General features: G+C 46.1%; 1 protein-coding gene across 7 annotated transcripts in view; it reads left to right on the top strand.

The window, feature by feature from the left end:
• The window catches only part of LOC130294434 (tyrosine-protein kinase STYK1-like), an 83,156-nt gene extending 64,530 nt beyond the window's left edge, over window positions 1–18,626 (top strand). For all 7 annotated transcript variants that reach the window (XM_056544221.1, XM_056544220.1, XM_056544219.1 and 4 more), the window contains exons 3-11: window positions 2,208–2,303; window positions 3,032–3,175; window positions 7,541–7,759; window positions 7,831–8,012; window positions 11,606–11,689; window positions 12,467–12,684; window positions 12,757–12,797; window positions 13,742–13,838; window positions 18,397–18,626. In XM_056544221.1, coding sequence (XP_056400196.1) covers window positions 2,252–2,303; window positions 3,032–3,175; window positions 7,541–7,759; window positions 7,831–8,012; window positions 11,606–11,689; window positions 12,467–12,684; window positions 12,757–12,797; window positions 13,742–13,838; window positions 18,397–18,571 — 1,212 coding nt within the window. In that variant the 5' untranslated portion in view covers window positions 2,208–2,251 and the 3' untranslated portion in view covers window positions 18,572–18,626. The remainder of the gene's footprint in view (window positions 1–2,207; window positions 2,304–3,031; window positions 3,176–7,540; window positions 7,760–7,830; window positions 8,013–11,605; window positions 11,690–12,466; window positions 12,685–12,756; window positions 12,798–13,741; window positions 13,839–18,396) is intronic.
• The last annotated feature ends 85 nt before the right edge of the window (window positions 18,627–18,711 follow it).

Below are 18,711 nucleotides of genomic sequence, written 5' to 3'. Positions count from 1 at the left end.
TAAAGAGTAAATGTATTCATAGTTATTGTCCTGGTGTGTTTATGGGTATTTAACTAAATCAATTACACACCAGATGGTGATTTGTATTTACATAGCCCTATTTTGGTTATCGTGTCCTAATTATCTGGACTAACTCTTGTCTGTTATTTGAACCTGTGTCCTGAATTGTTTTCTTACCTGTTTGTGTTTTCCACTTCACCTTGGTATAGGTCCTGATCCATTGCTTTTCTTGCTTTACTCCTTACCTTGTGTGTTGTTCTTCTATTCAGTCTTGTCTGTTATTTGAACCTGTATCCTGACTTGTATTTTGACTTGTTTGTGTTTTCTACTTATCTCGGTATAGGTCCTGATCCAATGGTTTTCTTACTTTGCCCTTGCCTTCTGTTCAGTCTTGTCTGTTATTTAAACCTGTATCCTGAATTGTATTCTTACATGTTTGTGTTTTATACTTCACCTCAGTATAGGTCTTGATCCATTGCTTCTCTTCCTTTGCCCCTTGCCTTGTGTGTTGTACTTTTGTTCAGTCTTGTCTGTTACCTGAACCTATTTTCTGACTTGTATTTTGACCTGTTTGTGTTTTGAACTTCACCTCAGTATAGGTCCTGATCCATTGCTTCTCTTCCTTTGCCCCTTGCCTTGTGTGTTTTACTTTTGTTCAGTCTTGTCTGTTACCTGAACCTATTTTCTGACTTGTATTTTGACCTGTTTGTGTTTTTATCTTCACCTCGGTATTGGTTCTGATCCATTGCTTCTCTTGCTTTGCCCATTGCCTTATATGTTGTACTCTTGTTTAGTGTTGTTCGTTCCTAAACCTGTTAATTCTCATCTGTTTAGTGTTGTGACTTTAGTTACCTGTTTACTTTAGTTACCTGTCTGTTACTACTTTGCTACACAGGAAGTTCTTTTCATTTTGGATTTATTTTCAGTCACAACCACAGTGCTCTCTGCTGACACCTCTGTCCATGTCAGGAACTGTCCAGAGCAGGAGAAAATCCCCATAGCAAACCTATGCTGCTCTGGACAGTTCCTGACATGGACAGAGGTGTCAGCAGAGAGCACTGTGGTCAGACAGAAAAGAATTTCCTCTGTAGCATACAGCCGGTAATAAGTACTGGAAGGATTAAGAATTTTTAATAGAAGTAATATACAGTAATTCTGGCACCTGTTGATTTAAAAAAAAAAAAAAAAAAAAGTTATCCACCGGAGTACCCCTCTAAGCATTACTCTGGCAAAGCTTGGTACAACATTCAGGATCTTTCTCAAGAGCACAAAACTAAGATCCAGCCTAGTAGATGATGTACAGAAGAGAATTGTATTTATGGGGGGGGCTCTGGATTGTGGGTAGAGCTGCTCCTCTGGGCAGGGAGCTCTGCTTGGGGTTATCATGTAATTTAAAGGGGTACTCCGGTGAAAACAATTTTTTTTTTAAATCGACTGATGCCAGAAAGTTAAATAGATTTGTAAATTACTTCTATTTAAAAATCTTAATCCTTCCAGTACTTATCAGCTGCTGTATGCTCCACAGGAAGTTCTTTTGTTTTTAAAGGGGTACTCCACTGGTCAGCGTTCAGAACATTTAGTTCCAAACGGTGTGTGCGTGCTGCGGGAGTCGTCCACGCCCCCTGGTGCCATCAGGCCACGCCCCTCAATGACAGCTGCCACGCCCCCTTCCATAGACTTGCATTGAGGGGGAGTGCCCTGATGTCACGAGGGGACCGACCCTCGCAGCGCGCGCACAGCGTTCGTAACTAAATGTTCTGAATGCTGGCCAGTGGAGTACCCCTTCAAATTTGTTTTCTGTCTGACCACAGTGCTCTCTGCTGACACCTCTGTCTGTCTCAGGAACTGTCCAGAGCAGGAGAGGTTTGCTATGGGGATTTGCTCCTACTCTGGACAGTTCCTGACATGGACAGAGGTGTCAGAGTCAGGCAAAAAGGAAAGTAAAAAAGAAAAGAACTTCCTGTGGAGCATACAGCAGCTGATAAGTACTGGAAGGATTAAGATTTTTAAATATAAGTCATTTATAAATCTGTTCAACTTTCTGGCACCAGTTTATTTAAAAAAAAAATATATATATTTTTTTCACCGGAGTACCCCTTTAATATTGGAAAGAGGCAGAAAGGGGTCTTATTATATGATACAAACCACTATATATCATCTATAAATGAGAAGTTTCCAGCAATAATCCGTGTCCCCTTCCAATACAGTGACTGACAGACCGCCACAGAGTGCACAGACACGTATCTGACACATGGACGACCTCCAGCAGATGACCATGAATTCGTCTGAGGACTTTCACCGTAGTAAGTACTTGCATTACATCCATCTGCATTACATCCATCTGCATTACATCCATCTGCATTACATCCATCTGCATTACATCCATCTGCATTACATACATCGGCATTACATCCATCGGCATTACATCCATCGGCATTACATACATCTGCATTACATACATCTGCATTACATACATCGGCATTACATCCATCGGCATTACATCCATCGGCATTACATCCATCTGCATTACATACATCTGCATTACATACATCTGCATTACATACATCTGCATTACATACATCTGCATTACATCCATCTGCATTACATACATCGGCATTACATCCATCGGCATTACATCCATCGGCATTACATCCATCGGCATTACATCCATCGGCATTACATCCATCGGCATTACATCCATCGGCATTACATCCATCGGCATTACATCCATCGGCATTACATCCATCGGCATTACATCCATCGGCATTACATCCATCGGCATTACATCCATCTGCTTTCCTCTCATACTGTATAACAAGTTTTCTCCCTAATATAGGGAATAGTTGAGGAGGGTTTGTGGCGGCATAGTGAGGCAGACCACCCGCTAAGAGCTGTGCAATGTGACAGCCTATGTGGGGCCATCTTTATTATGATCATAAGAGTCTGTATAAGAGGAGATCATGAGACCCCGGAGTCCGTCACCCACCTTTTGTCTGGATTTTACTGCCACATTGTGTCATTTACTCCCTAGATGAGAATGGCTGGCAGAATTCAGTCATCATCATTCCGGCGCTGCTGTCAGGCTCCACCCTCATAGTGATCGCCATTATCTTATGGAAGTCGATCCGCAGGAAGAGGAGAGACAAAAGAAAAAGAGCAAAAGACAAAACAAATGGTAAAATCATTAAGTGCATATATACTGTGCTCAGCAATGTAGAATGTTATACACCATAATGCACGGTGAGTATATATATATATATATATATATATATATATATATAATATATATATATATATAGTACTGTGTCCTCTAAAGTTTAGATAAACTGTACTGCACACTCTAGAGTGTATATAACCTGCACTGTGCTCTCTATAGTGTGTATATATACTGTACTGTGCTCTGTATAGTAGATATATACTGTACGGTGCTCTATAGTGTGTGTATATATATTGTACTGTGCTCTATAGTGTGTATATATACTGTACAGTGCTCTATAGTGTGTATATATACTGTACTGTGCTCTATAGTGGATATATACTGTACTGTGCTCTCTAGTGGATATATACTGTACTGTGCTCTCTAGTGGATATATACTGTACTGTGCTCTGCAGTGGATATATACTGTACTGTGCTCTGCAGTGGATATATACTGTACTGTGCTCTGTATAGTGGATATATACTGTACTGTGCTCTGTATAGTGGATATATACTGTACTGTGCTCTGCAGTGGATATATACTGTACTGTGCTCTGCAGTGGATATATACTGTACGGTGCTCTGTATAGTGGATATATACTGTACTGTGCTCTATAGTGGATATATACTGTACGGTGCTCTGTATAGTGGATATATACTGTACTGTGCTCTGCAGTGGATATATACTGTACTGTGCTCTGCAGTGGATATATACTGTACTGTGCTCTATAGTGGATATATACTGTACTGTGCTCTGCAGTGGATATATACTGTACTGTGCTCTGCAGTGGATATATACTGTACTGTGCTCTGCAGTGGATATATACTGTACTGTGCTCTATAGTGGATATATACTGTACTGTGCTCTATAGTGGATATATACTGTACTGTGCTCTGCAGTGGATATATACTGTACTGTGCTCTGCGGTAGATATATACTGTACTGTGCTCTGCGGTAGATATATACTGTACTGTGCTCTGCAGTGGATATATACTGTGCTCTGTATAGTGGATATATACTGTACTGTGCTCTGCGGTGGATATATACTGTACTGTGCTCTATAGTGGATATATACTGTACTGTGCTCTGCAGTGGATATATACTGTACTGTGCTCTGCAGTGGATATATACTGTACTGTGCTCTGCAGTGGATATATACTGTACTGTGCTCTATAGTGGATATATACTGTACTGTGCTCTATAGTGGATATATACTGTACTGTGCTCTGCAGTGGATATATACTGCACTGTTCTCTGCAGTGGATATATACTGTACTGTGCTCTGCAGTGGATATATACTGTACTGTGCTCTGCAGTGGATATATACTGTACTGTGCTCTATAGTGGATATATACTGTACTGTGCTCTGTATAGTGGATATATACTGTACTGTGCTCTGCGGTAGATATATACTGTACTGTGCTCTATAGTGGATATATACTGTACTGTGCTCTGCAGTGGATATATACTGTACTGTGCTCTGCAGTGGATATATACTGTACTGTGCTCTGCAGTGGATATATACTGTACTGTACTGTGCTCAGCAGTGGATATATACTGTACTGCACTTTGCTCTGCAGTGGATATATACTGTACTGTGCTCTATAGTGGATATATACTGTACTGTGCTCTGCAGTGGATATATACTGTACTGTGCTCTGCAGTGGATATATACTGTACTGTGCTCTGCGGTGGATATATACTGTACTGTGCTCTATAGTGGATATATACTGTACTGTGCTCTGCAGTGGATATATACTGTACTGTGCTCTCTAGTGGATATATACTGTACTGTGCTCTGCGGTAGATATATACTGTACTGTGCTCTCTAGTGGATATATACTGTACTGTGCTCTGCGGTGGATATATACTGTACTATGCTCTCTAGTGGATATATACTGTACTGTGCTCTGCGGTGGATATATACTGTACTGTGCTCTGTGGTGGATATATACTGTACTGTGCTCTGTGGTGGATATATACTGTACTGTGCTCTGCGGTAGATATATACTGTACTGTGCTCTATAGTGGATATATACTGTACTGTGCTCTGCAGTGGATATATACTGTACTGTGCTCTGCAGTGGATATATACTGCACTGTGCTCTGCAGTGGATATATACTGTACTGTGCTCTGCTGTGGATATATACTGTACTGTGCTCTGCAGTGGATATATACTGTACTATGCTCTGCAGTGGATATATACTGTACTGTGCTCTGCAGTGGATATATACTGTACTGTGCTCTGCAGTGGATATATACTGTACTGTGCTCTGCAGTGGATATATACTGTACTGCACTGTGCTCTGCAGTGGATATATACTGTACTGTGCTCTGCAGTGGATATATACTGTACTGTGCTCTGCGGTGGATATATACTGTACTGTGCTCTGCAGTGGATATATACTGTACTGCACTGTGCTCTGCAGTGGATATATACTGTACTGTGCTCTGCAGTGGATATATACTGTACTGCACTGTGCTCTGCAGTGGATATATACTGTACTGTGCTCTGCGGTGGATATATACTGTATTGTGCTCTGCGGTGGATATATACTGTACTGTGCTCTATAGTGGATATATACTGTACTGTGCTCTGCAGTGGATATATACTGTACTGCACTGTGCTCTGCAGTGGATATATACTGTACTGTGCTCTGCAGTGGATATATACTGTACTGCACTGTGCTCTGCAGTGGATATATACTGTACTGTGCTCTGCAGTGGATATATACTGTACTGCACTGTGCTCTGCAGTGGATATATACTGTACTGTGCTCTGCAGTGGATATATACTGTACTGCACTGTGCTCTGCAGTGGATATATACTGTACTGTGCTCTGCAGTGGATATATACTGTACTGCATAGTGCTCTGCAGTGGATATATACTGTACTGTGCTCTGCAGTGGATATATACTGTACTGCACTGTGCTCTGCAGTGGATATATACTGCACTGTGCTCTTCAGTGGATATATACTGTACTGTGCTCTGCAGTGGATATATACTGTACTGTGCTCTGCAGTGGATATATACTGTACTGCATAGTGCTCTGCAGTGGATATATACTGTACTGTGCTCTGCAGTGGATATATACTGTACTGTGCTCTGCGGTGGATATATACTGTACTGTGCTCTGCAGTGGATATATACTGTACTGCACTGTGCTCTGCAGTGGATATATACTGTACTGTGCTCTGCAGTGGATATATACTGTACTGTGCTCTGTAAAGTGGATATATACTGTACTGTGCTCTGCAGTGGATATATACTGTACTGTGCTCTGCGGTGGATATATACTGTACTGTGCTCTGCGGTGGATATATACTGTACTGCACTGTGCTCTGCAGTGGATATATACTGTACTGTGCTCTCTAGTAGATATATACTGTACTGTGCTCTGCAGTGGATATATACTGTACTGCACTGTGCTCTGCAGTGGATATATACTGTACTGTGCTCTGCAGTGGATATATACTGTACTGCACTGTGCTCTGCAGTGGATATATACTGTACTGCACTGTGCTCTGCAGTGGATATATACTGTACTGTGCTCTGCAGTGGATATATACTGTACTGTGCTCTGCAGTGGATATATACTGTACTGTGCTCTGCGGTGGATATATACTGTACTGTGCTCTGCAGTGGATATATACTGTACTGTGCTCTGCAGTGGATATATACTGTACTGTGCTCTGCAGTGGATATATACTGTACTGTGCTCTGCAGTGGATATATACTGTACTGTACTGTGCTCTGCAGTGGATATATACTGTACTGCACTGTGCTCTGCAGTGGATATATACTGTACTGTGCTCTGCAGTGGATATATACTGTACTGTGCTCTGCAGTGGATATATACTGTACTGCACTGTGCTCTGCAGTGGATATATACTGTACTGTGCTCTGCAGTGGATATATACTGTACTGTGCTCTGCAGTGGATATATACTGTACTGCACTGTGCTCTGCAGTGGATATATACTGTACTGTGCTCTGCAGTGGATATATACTGTACTGTGCTCTGCAGTGGATATATACTGTACTGTGCTCTGCAGTGGATATATACTGTACTGTGCTCTGTATAGTGGATATATACTGTACTGTGCTCTGCAGTGGATATATACTGTACTGTGCTCTGCAGTGGATATATACTGTACTGTGCTCTGCAGTGGATATATACTGTACTGTGCTCTGCAGTGGATATATACTGTACTGTGCTCTGCAGTGGATATATACTGCACTGTGCTCTGCAGTGGATATATACTGCACTGTGCTCTGCAGTGGATATATACTGTACTGCACTGTGCTCTGCAGTGGATATAAGTTTCCCCCCCATTCTAGATTTCCCTCTGGATTGGGCAGTGAACGCTGCGGGGGTGTATGAGAATTCTCTGGAGACTCTGGATCCTGTTGTGGAGAAGAAGCAGCTGCCCATTGAGTGGTCGGTGGAGCGCAGGGAGGTGCTGTGTGACGGACACTTCGGTCCCATTAGTCGGGCCGTCCTGTGCTGCTCAGAGAAGACACAAGACGGTCAGCATGTCATCCTGAAGGAGCTGTCAGGTGAGTGAGTCCGGGGTAAGGACCCCAACAAGGAGAGGACCACAGGCTGACCGCCATCTTCTCATCTGCAGAGCATTGCAGCCCCGGAGAGGTGCAGGATTTCATCGACCTCCTGAAGTTCTATGTGCAGGTCTGTAATCATGACAATCTGGTGAAGATGCTTTGGTGTCAGACCGAGAGGAGACCCCCGAGTGTCATCATGGAGGCCATGTCCTACGGGGACCTGCTCACCTTCCTCCGAAACTCACGTCAGGTATTGTGTGTGAAACAAGTCCATGAAGTGTAATGTGTAGTACAGTCCTTGAAGTGTAATGTGTAGTGCAGTCCTTGAAGTGTAATGTGTAGTGCAGTCCTTGAAGTGTAATGTGTAGTGCAGTCCATGAAGTGTAATGTGTAGTACAGTCCATGAAGTGTAATGTGTAGTGCAGTCCTTGAAGTGTAATGTGTAGTGCAGTCCATGAAGTGTAATGTGTAGTGCAGTCCTTGAAGTGTAATGTGTAGTACAGTCCTTGAAGTGTAATGTGTAGTGCAGTCCTTGAAGTGTAATGTGTAGTGCAGTCCATGAAGTGTAATGTGTAGTGCAGTCCTTGAAGTGTAATGTGTAGTACAGTCCTTGAAGTGTAATGTGTAGTGCAGTCCATGAAGTGTAATGTGTAGTGCAGTCCTTGAAGTGTAATGTGTAGTGCGGTCCTTGAAGTGTAATGTGTAGTACAGTCCTTGAAGTGTAATGTGTAGTGCAGTCCATGAAGTGTAATGTGTAGTACAGTCCATGAAGTGTAATGTGTAGTGCAGTCCATGAAGTGTAATGTGTAGTACAGTCCTTGAAGTGTAATGTGTAGTGCAGTCCTTGAAGTGTAATGTGTAGTGCAGTCCTTGAAGTGTAATGTGTAGTGCAGTCCATGAAGTGTAATGTGTAGTACAGTCCTTGAAGTGTAATGTGTAGTGCAGTCCTTGAAGTGTAATGTGTAGTGCAGTCCTTGAAGTGTAATGTGTAGTGCAGTCCATGAAGTGTAATGTGTAGTACAGTCCTTGAAATGTAATGTGTAGTGCAGTCCATGAAGTGTAATGTGTAGTACAGTCCTTGAAGTGTAATGTGTAGTGCAGTCCATGAAGTGTAATGTGTAGTGCAGTCCTTGAAGTGTAATGTGTAGTGCAGTCCATGAAGTGTAATGTGTAGTACAGTCCTTGAAGTGTAATGTGTAGTGCAGTCCTTGAAGTGTAATGTGTAGTACAGTCCTTGAACCGGTATATATAGTACAGTCCTTGAAGTGTAATGTGTAGTGCAGTCCATGAAGTGTAATGTGTAGTGCAGTCCTTGAAGTGTAATGTGTAGTGCAGTCCTTGAAGTGTAATGTGTAGTGCAGTCCTTGAAGTGTAATGTGTAGTGCAGTCCTTGAAGTGTAATGTGTAGTGCAGTCCTTGAAGTGTAATGTGTAGTACAGTCCTTGAAGTGTAATGTGTAGTACAGTCCTTGAAGTGTAATGTGTAGTACAGTCCTTGAAGTGTAATGTGTAGTACAGTCCTTGAACCGGTATATATAGTACAGTCCTTGAAGTGTAATGTGTAGTACAGTCCTTGAAGTGTAATGTGTAGTGCAGTCCTTGAAGTGTAATGTGTAGTACAGTCCTTGAACCGGTATATATAGTACAGTCCTTGAAGTGTAATGTGTAGTACAGTCCTTGAAGTGTAATGTGTAGTGCAGTCCATGAAGTGTAATGTGTAGTACAGTCCTTGAAGTGTAATGTGTAGTACAGTCCATGAAGTGTAATGTGTAGTACAGTCCTTGAAGTGTAATGTGTAGTATAGTCCATGAAGTGTAATGTGTAGTGCAGTCCTTGAAGTGTAATGTGTAGTACAGTCCATGAAGTGTAATGTGTAGTACAGTCCTTGAAGTGTAATGTGTAGTGCAGTCCATGAAGTGTAATGTGTAGTGCAGTCCTTGAAGTGTAATGTGTAGTACAGTCCATGAAGTGTAATGTGTAGTGCAGTCCTTGAAGTGTAATGTGTAGTACAGTCCATGAAGTGTAATGTGTAGTACAGTCCTTGAAGTGTAATGTGTAGTACAGTCCATGAAGTGTAATGTGTAGTACAGTCCTTGAAGTGTAATGTGTAGTGCAGTCCATGAAGTGTAATGTGTAGTACAGTCCATGAAGTGTAATGTGTAGTACAGTCCTTGAAGTGTAATGTGTAGTACAGTCCATGAAGTGTAATGTGTAGTACAGTCCTTGAAGTGTAATGTGTAGTACAGTCCTTGAAGTGTAATGTGTAGTACAGTCCTTGAAGTGTAATGTGTAGTGCAGTCCTTGAAGTGTAATGTGTAGTACAGTCCATGAAGTGTAATGTGTAGTACAGTCCTTGAAGTGTAATGTGTAGTGCAGTCCATGAAGTGTAATGTGTAGTGCAGTCCATGAAGTGTAATGTGTAGTGCAGTCCATGAAGTGTAATGTGTAGTACAGTCCTTGAAGTGTAATGTGTAGTACAGTCCTTGAAGTGTAATGTGTAGTGCAGTCCTTGAAGTGTAATGTGTAGTACAGTCCTTGAACCGGTATATATAATACAGTCCTTGAACCGGTATATATAGTACAGTCCTTGAACCGGGATATATAATACAGTCCTTGAACCGGGATATATAATAACAGTCCTTGAACCGGGATATATAATAACAGTCCTTGAACCGGGATATATAATACAGTCCTTGAACCGGGATATATAATACAGTCCTTATACCGGGATATATAATACAGTCCTTGAACCGGGATATATAATACAGTCCTTATACCGGGATATATAATACAGTCCTTGAACCGGGATATATAATACAGTCCTTATACCGGGATATATAATACAGTCCATAAAGTGTGATGCATAGTACAGTCCTTAAACTGGGATGTATAGTACAGTCCTTAAAGAGTGATGTCTAGTCCTTAAGCTGAGATTGTAGATCCCCATTCAGATTCCCAGGCTCCTGTCTCGGTGCGGACACTGTATCCCGGCTGTGTCACATGACCCTCCCCGGTTGTGTTCCACGCTGTGACACTGTGTACACCATGTGACTTATCTCTCCGCACTCTTATCATGGAGGAGACGTGTGACCGATGTTTACATGAAGCCATTATCAGATTTCGCGGTCACATGACTCAGCGGGCGCAGGGATTGTTATTATAAATGGGTTTTGTGGTGTGATCTTGTTTTCCCTCTTAAGCCCATCGAGTGGTTGTATTGTATTAGATGCGCCAAAGCCTGCGGATATATTTTTAGCTGTAAATTTGGGATCCGTATTTTGGCAGGGGGAGGGGGGCGCGTCCAGGATTAGACAAGTGCCACCCCTGTCCACATTCTGGGACTGATGCTCTGCTGAGTTTAAACTGCAGTACCAGGTTCAGCCCAAGAGGTGGCGCTGCTTGATTTAATGTGAATATTGAGAAGGAATGGAGGGTAAGACACAGTCGTCCTGTCTCTGCCCTGAGCATCACTATTGGCAGGTTGTAGGAGAAGTGATGATGATGGGGGGTGGTGGTGATGATGATGATGATGATGATGGGGGTGGTGGTTATGATGATGGGGTGGTGGTTATGATGATGGGGGTGGTGGTGATGATGATGATGATGGGGGTGGTGGTTATGATGATGGGGTGGTGGTTATGATGATGGGGGTGGTGGTTATGATGATGGGGGTGGTGGTTATGATGATGGGGGTGGTGGTTATGATGATGGGGGTGGTGGTTATGATGATGGGGGTGATGGTAATGATGATAATAAGGAATTGCTATTTGTTCTATCTTTTGATATTATGGTGTCAGCGATGTCTGGCCCTCCCCCCAGTAATGTGCGATTCTTCCATATTTAGGGTGTACAGGCTGCAGATGGCGCCTCCCCAAGGATCACTGAGAGGAACGTCTACGCCATATCTTCACAAGTGGCCAGTGGGCTGGTAGGTGACACATTACAGGACATAGTGGTGAATCATGGATCCCATATTCTAAGGTTTACCACAGTGAGACGGAGGGGTCTGAACAAGGGGGACGGAGGGGTCGGAACAAGGGGGACGGAGGGGTCGGAACAAGGGGGACGGAGGGGTCTAAACAGGGGGACAGAGGGGTCTGAACAAGGGGGACGGAGGGGTCTGAACAAGGGGGACGGAGGGGTCTGAACAAGGGGGACGGAGGGGTCTGAACAAGGGGGACGGAGGGGTCTGAACAAGGGGGACGGAGGGGTCTGAACAAGGGGGACGGAGGGGTCTGAACAAGGGGGACGGAGGGGTCTGAACAAGGGGGACGGAGGGGTCTGAACAAGGGGGACGGAGGGGTCTGAACAAGGGGGACGGAGGGGTCTGAACAAGGGGGACGGAGGGGTCTGAACAAGGGGGGCCGGAGGGGTCTGAACAAGGGGGGCCGGAGGGGTCGGAACAAGGGGGGCCGGAGGGGTCGGAACAAGGGGGGCCGGAGGGGTCGGAACAAGGGGGGCCGGAGGGGTCGGAACAAGGGGGACGGAGGGGTCTGAACAAGGGGGACGGAGGGGTCTGAACAAGGGGGGCCGGAGGGGTCGGAACAAGGGGGGCCGGAGGGGTCGGAACAAGGGGGGCCGGAGGGGTCTGAACAAGGGGGACAGAGCGGGGGGGGGGGGGGGGGTGCCGAGGTCAGAGGGGTCTTGGTGCTCTCGCTCACCCACATGTTAGAATCTCTGACTCGTGACTTCTCCCCCTCCCCAGGAGTATCTGTCTGAGATGCACAATCTGGTCCACGGCTACGTGGCTGCGTGTAATGTCCTCATCCACGAGGATCTGAGCGTCCAGCTCTGCGGTCTGGGTTTGGCCGCCATACAGTACAGAACCGGCTCCGTCCCTGCACGGCGAGCGGCCCAGGTGCCTCTGAAGTGGCAGTCACCAGAGCGGCTGAAGGGATCGGACATCACAGAGAAGAGCGACGTGTGAGTGACCGCTAATAGTGGGCGGGGTCAGCGGGATGATGTCACAGGCTCACCGCTTCTCCTCTCTCATAGGTGGTCATTTGGGATCTTGCTGTACGAGATGATGACACTAGGTAAGTGGTCAGCGGCCATGACACCCTCTCCGTCCTTGTGTAAGAGATACTTCAGAGCTGTCATGTGATGAGCTGATAAGTTATATAACCTCTTCATTCTGCAGAATCAGCTCGTGTCGCCATAAACCTCACTGTAGTGGCCCCTGAGCCTGACGTGTCCTGTAGATTACACGGCAGGGGACAAGGTCCACGCTCTTCTTACTATTGATTACTTTAAGACATAATGGATGACATGTGACCCCGACACCCCAGGCCCTGGGAATCTGAACAGTCTATAGGAGGGTTGTATGGACTTTGCCGCCTGCACCAATCCCTAAACCTGCGGCTATCGAAGATGTTGGGAGTTGTATTATGTCCGCATTATGTCCGCATTGTGTATTATTATTTAGTATTCTTTATTCAGTGACCCCCTGAGCGCTGGGTCTTGGGGCGAAACTGAGCCCTGAGCCCATAGTCTGACAACTGGGGCCCTCCAAAAAAAAGTTTGTGCGACCCACCATTAAATGATAAATATCATGTAAAACCTACCCCCTTTCTCCTTAGATGGGGGGTGGTCAGACCACCGGGACCCCCTAGGATCTCCTGCACGGGGCCCTGGGAACTGAGCGCATCGACCCCCCCCCCCCCCCCCCCCCCCGCACTGCGTGTTGGCTGCCACTTTGTGCAGGGGTTTACACGCCCCGTTCCCGGAGAGAGCCAGGACCCCGTACAGGAGATTGCGGGGGGTCCCAGTGATTGGACCCACCATCTAAAATTTAATCCTGCAGATGGAGGATAAGTTTTTGTACGTGATACTTCTCCTTTAAACATTCATTCAGGTTTTGGGGCCACAACTAAATCCATATGTTCTAGTGCAGGGTCACAGTCTGCAGGCGACCTTTGACCTAACGTCCCTGACCCCACAGTGTCCAGCTGACCCCCACCTTCTTCTATCATTCTAACAGGTTCTCCCCCGTACCCGGATGTGGACCCCTCTCAGCTGCCATCCAAACTACAGAAGAACTACAGAATGGAGCAGCCCCCGCAGTGCGGACCCCGACTGTAAGTAAATGGGGGTCAAAGGGGTAACACTTTAGTTTGGGCTCCCCAGGCAGTAATAGTCATGGACTCCTCACTATAGTCTTCATAGATTAGTGTTTTTTTCAAACAGTGTGTCTCCAGCTGTTGCAAAACTACAACACCCAGCATGCCCGGACAGCCTTTGGCTGTCCGGGCATGCTGGGTGTTGTAGTTTTGCAACAGCTGGAGACACACTGTTTGGAAAACACTGACATAGACAATTGCTGCATCTGTACAAGAAGCTCCATTTGGCCGAGGAGCCTTAAAAGGTCAATCCTTCCCTGGAAGAGCTCACATGCTGCCTTCTTTAAAGGGGTATTCCAGGAAAAACTGTTTTTATATATATTAACTGGCTGCAGAAAGTTAAACAGATTTGTAAATGACTTCTATTAAAAAAATCTTAATCCTTCCAATAATTATCAGCTGCTGAAGTTGAGTTGTTCTTTTCTGTCTGACAACAGTGCTCTCTGCTGACATCTCTGCTTGTCTCGGGAACTGTACAGAGTAGAAGAGGTTTTCTATGGGGATTTGCTTCTACTCTGGACAGGTCCTGAGACAGGTGTCATCAGAGAGCACTTAGACAGAAAAGAACAACTCAACTTCAGCAGCTCATAAGTACTGAAAGGATTAAGATTTTTTAATAGAAGTAATTTACAAATCTGTTTCCCTTTCTGGAGCCAGTTGAGATTATATATATATATATATATATATATATATATATATATATATATATGTGTGTATGTATGTGTATATATATATATATATATTAGGGATCGACCGATTATCGGTATGGCCGATATTATCGGCCGATAATCACGATTTTGGGCATTATCGGTATCGGCAATTATCTTGCCGATAATGCCCCGCCCCCCGCACCGCGACCGCCACCCCCTCGACCCACCGCACCGCACCCCCGGCCCACTGTGATGCTAGGCGGTATACCGTTATGGATTTTTTCCCATACCGCTATACCGGTCGGGCCCCTCCCCCACCCTCCGAGTCAATAAAAAAATTAAACTTACCCGTAATGGGGGTGATCCAGGCCATCCTTCCTTCATGTAGTGTCCGGGGGCGTTCCGGGTGGAGGGTGGTCCGGTCCGGGCTGTCCTTCTTCTCCCACGGTCTTCTTCTCCACTCCGGGCAGGCTCCGGCCTAGTACGCTGCATAGACGCCGCTACGCCGTGACGTCAGGTGCGTCGCTGCGCACGGGTGTTACTGCGCAGCGGCGTCTATGCAGCGTACTAGGCCGGAGCCTGCCCGGAGTGGAGAAGATGACCGCCGGAGAAGAAGCACAGCCCGGACCGGACCACCCTCCACCCGGAATGCCCCCGGACACTATAGGAACGATGGATGGATGGCCCGGACCACCCTGACAGGTAGGGGAGAGAAGCGGGTGGTGGCGGCGGCCTATGGCCCCGCAAAAGCCACTGCAGATCATTGATTTAAAGCGCCCGCTTTAAATCAATGATCTGCAGCGGTGTCGCAGGGGGTTAAATAGCCGATAACTTATACCGGAATATCGGTATAAGTTATCGGCTATCGGCCCTAACCTGCACCAATTATTGGTATCTGCCCTAAAAAAACGATATCGGTCGATCATATATATATGTGGCTGTGATCACCAGTCATCCAGCATGTCTCTCTGTGCACCGTATGACTGGGAAGACACGGCCGGAACCCCCGCGATCAGCCATGTTATCCTCTAGCCTTTGGATGGGGGATGACATGTCTAGCGATGGAGTAATCCTTTAAGCTTTTCTGGGCTTATTCACATAGGATGGGGTCAGTTATAGGATGAGGATGGGGACCCGGGGATGGGGGGGGGGGGGGGCAGGATACATACAAGATGACACAACAACAAAAAACGCTAATCTGTCCACCCAGGACCCAAGTGTCACCGCCACCCCCACAGATGATTGTCAGCTCTGTGGTCTCCTCCTCTAATAATCGGGAGCGGAGATGGTTTTTAGCTTTGTGGTCTCTTCTTGATGGTGCCAATCTCCGATCATCTATAAACATAGGCAACCTTTGGCACTGCAGATGTTTTGGACTACATATGGCAGTGATGGTGCTTTGGCAGTAATTTGGCTCCAAAACATCTGCAGTGCCGAAGGTTGCCTATGCCTGATCTATAGCTTATAGTTGTGAGTCCCCACCAGGTGGCAGCAGAGGACTGAAGCAGAGACTTAAAATCAGATGATGGGAGTTGGGGTAGAAGTAGAAGCATTTTTGTTCTTCATCCCCATCTAAAGTTTTGGCCAAATTAAAGGGGTAGTCCAGTGGTGAAAAACTTATCCCCTATCCTAAGGATAGGGGATAAGTTTGAGATCGCGGGGGGTCCGACCGCTGGGGCCCCCTGCGATCTCTCTGTACGGGGCCCCGGCTCTCGGCCCAGATAGCGGGTGTCGACCCCCGCACGAAGCGGCGGCCGACACGCCCCCTCAATACATCTCTATGGCAGAGCCGGAGATTGCCGAAGGCAGCACTTCGGCTCTGCCATAGAGTTGTATTTAGGGGTCGGCACGCCCCCTTCCCCCGGGCTGTCGGGGCTCCGTACAGGAGATCGCATGGGGCCCCAGCGGTCGGACCCCCCGCGATCTGCAACTTATCCCCTATCCTTAGGATAGGGGATAAGTTGCTCACTACTGAGTCACCACTGGACTACTCCTTTAAGTCTAAAGTATATGGGCACCTCAGTGTAATCAAATAATGTAATGTAAAGCCACCAAGTGCGAGTGTAACCACCAAATATGTACAGCCGCAAAGTATGATTGTAACTAACCAGTGTGAGTGTAACCACCCAGTATATACAGCTGGTATATACACCAAGTATATACAGCCCAAGTATAATTGTAACTACCCAGTGTGAGTGTAACCACCAAGTATATACAGCCGCCAAGTATATACGGCCCAAGTATAATTGTACTTACCCAGTGTGAGTGTGAGAGTATATACAGCCGCCAAGTATAATTGTAACTACTCAGTGTGAGTGTAACCACCAAGTATATACAGCCACCAAGTATATACAGCCGCCAAGTATAATTGTAACTACGCAGTGTGAGTGTAACCACCAAGTATATACAGCCGCCAAGTATATACAGCCGCCAAGTATAATTGTAACTACCCAGTGTGAGTGTAACCACCAAGTATATACAGCCGCCAAGTATATACAGCCGCCAAGTATATACACCCGCCAAGTATAATTGTAACTACCCAGTGTGAGTGTAACCACCAAGTATATACAGCCGCCAAGTATAATTGTAACTAACCAGTGTGAGTGTAACCACCAAGTATATACGGCCGCCAAGTATATACAGCCGCCAAGTATAATTGTAACTACCCAGTGTGAGTGTAACCGCCAAGTATATACAGCCGCCAAGTATATACAGCCGCCAAGTATATACACCCGCCAAGTATAATTGTAACTACCCAGTGTGAGTGTAACCACCAAGTATATACAGCCGCCAAGTATAATTGTAACTAACCAGTGTGAGTGTAACCACCAAGTATATACGGCCGCCAAGTATATACAGCCGCCAAGTATAATTGTAACTACCCAGTGTGAGTGTAACCACCAAGTATATACAGCCGCCAAGTATATACAGCCGCCAAGTATATACAGCCGCCAAGTATAATTGTAACTAACCAGTGTGAGTGTAACCACCAAGTATATACAGCCACCAAGTATATACAGTCACCAAATATAATTGTAACTACCCAGTGTGAGTGTAACCACCAAGCATGAAACTCCTTGGCACCTAACTTCATCCAAAGAATAGGGAATAAAATGTCTGATCGCGGGGCTCCCGCTGATGGGAACCCCCGCGATCTCTCCTGCAGCTCCCCCTGTCATCTGGTGCACGGAGCAAAGATCGCTCTGTGCCTGATGACGAGCGATAGAGGGCGGAGGCTCGTGAAGTCACAGATATTCCCTGCTGGTGATGTCACGGCCACGCCCCTTCAATGCAAGTCTATGGGAGGGGGCGTCACGCCCCCTCCCATAGACTTGCATTGAGGGGACGTGGCCGTGAGGTCACGAGCCTCCGGCGATGCACCCGACGCTCTAAACGAACGCAGGGTGCAGCAGGGAGATCGTGGCGGGATAGAGGATAAGATGTCTAGGGGCGGAGTACCCCTTTAAAAGAGTACTCCGGGATGTAAAAACGTATCCCCTATCCTAAGGATATCAGATCGGTGGAGGTCCGACTTCCTGCACGGGCTCTACTTCTAAATGGAGCATGTCAACCACTACACGAAGTGATGGCCGACACGTCCCCTCCATGCAGCTCTATGGGAAAGACAGACGTCCCGAGTGCAGCGCTCCGGCTCTCCCATAGACATTCATTGAGGGGGTGTGTCAGCCATTACTTTGTGCGGTGGTCGTCACACCCCATTCAGGAGGAGAATCGGGGGCCTTGTAGGATAGGGAATACATTTTTATATCCCTGAGTACTCATTTAAAGGGGTTTAACCATGGAGGTAAGTAGGTCTATAGTGATATATACTATACCGATAGTGACTGCTTCTTCTGCTCTTCCAGGTATGAGGTAATGAGCAGCTGCTGGCAGTGGGAGGCGCTGCTGAGACCTTGCTTTACAGATGTGGTGAAGCAGCTGCAGAACGCCACGGAGCAGGCCGACGGACTTACCCCTGTGACAGCCGGGGACACTCTCAGCTGGAGTGAGTACCTGCGTGTGGCTGGGATCCCTTCATGACGCCTCTGACGAGAGACTGTCTAAGGCAGTGCTTTCAAACCAGTGCGCCTTCAGCTGTTGCAAAACTACAACTCCCAGCATGCCCGGACAGCCGTTGGCTGTCCGGGCATGCTGGGAGTTGTAGTTTTGCAACAGCTGGA

The sequence above is a fragment of the Hyla sarda genome, chromosome 10 (genome assembly GCF_029499605.1).
Source record: "Hyla sarda isolate aHylSar1 chromosome 10, aHylSar1.hap1, whole genome shotgun sequence".
NCBI lineage: Eukaryota > Metazoa > Chordata > Amphibia > Anura > Hylidae > Hyla > Hyla sarda.
Note: the sequence above shows the minus strand (reverse complement) of the source record. Positions and strands in the feature narration are given on the sequence as shown.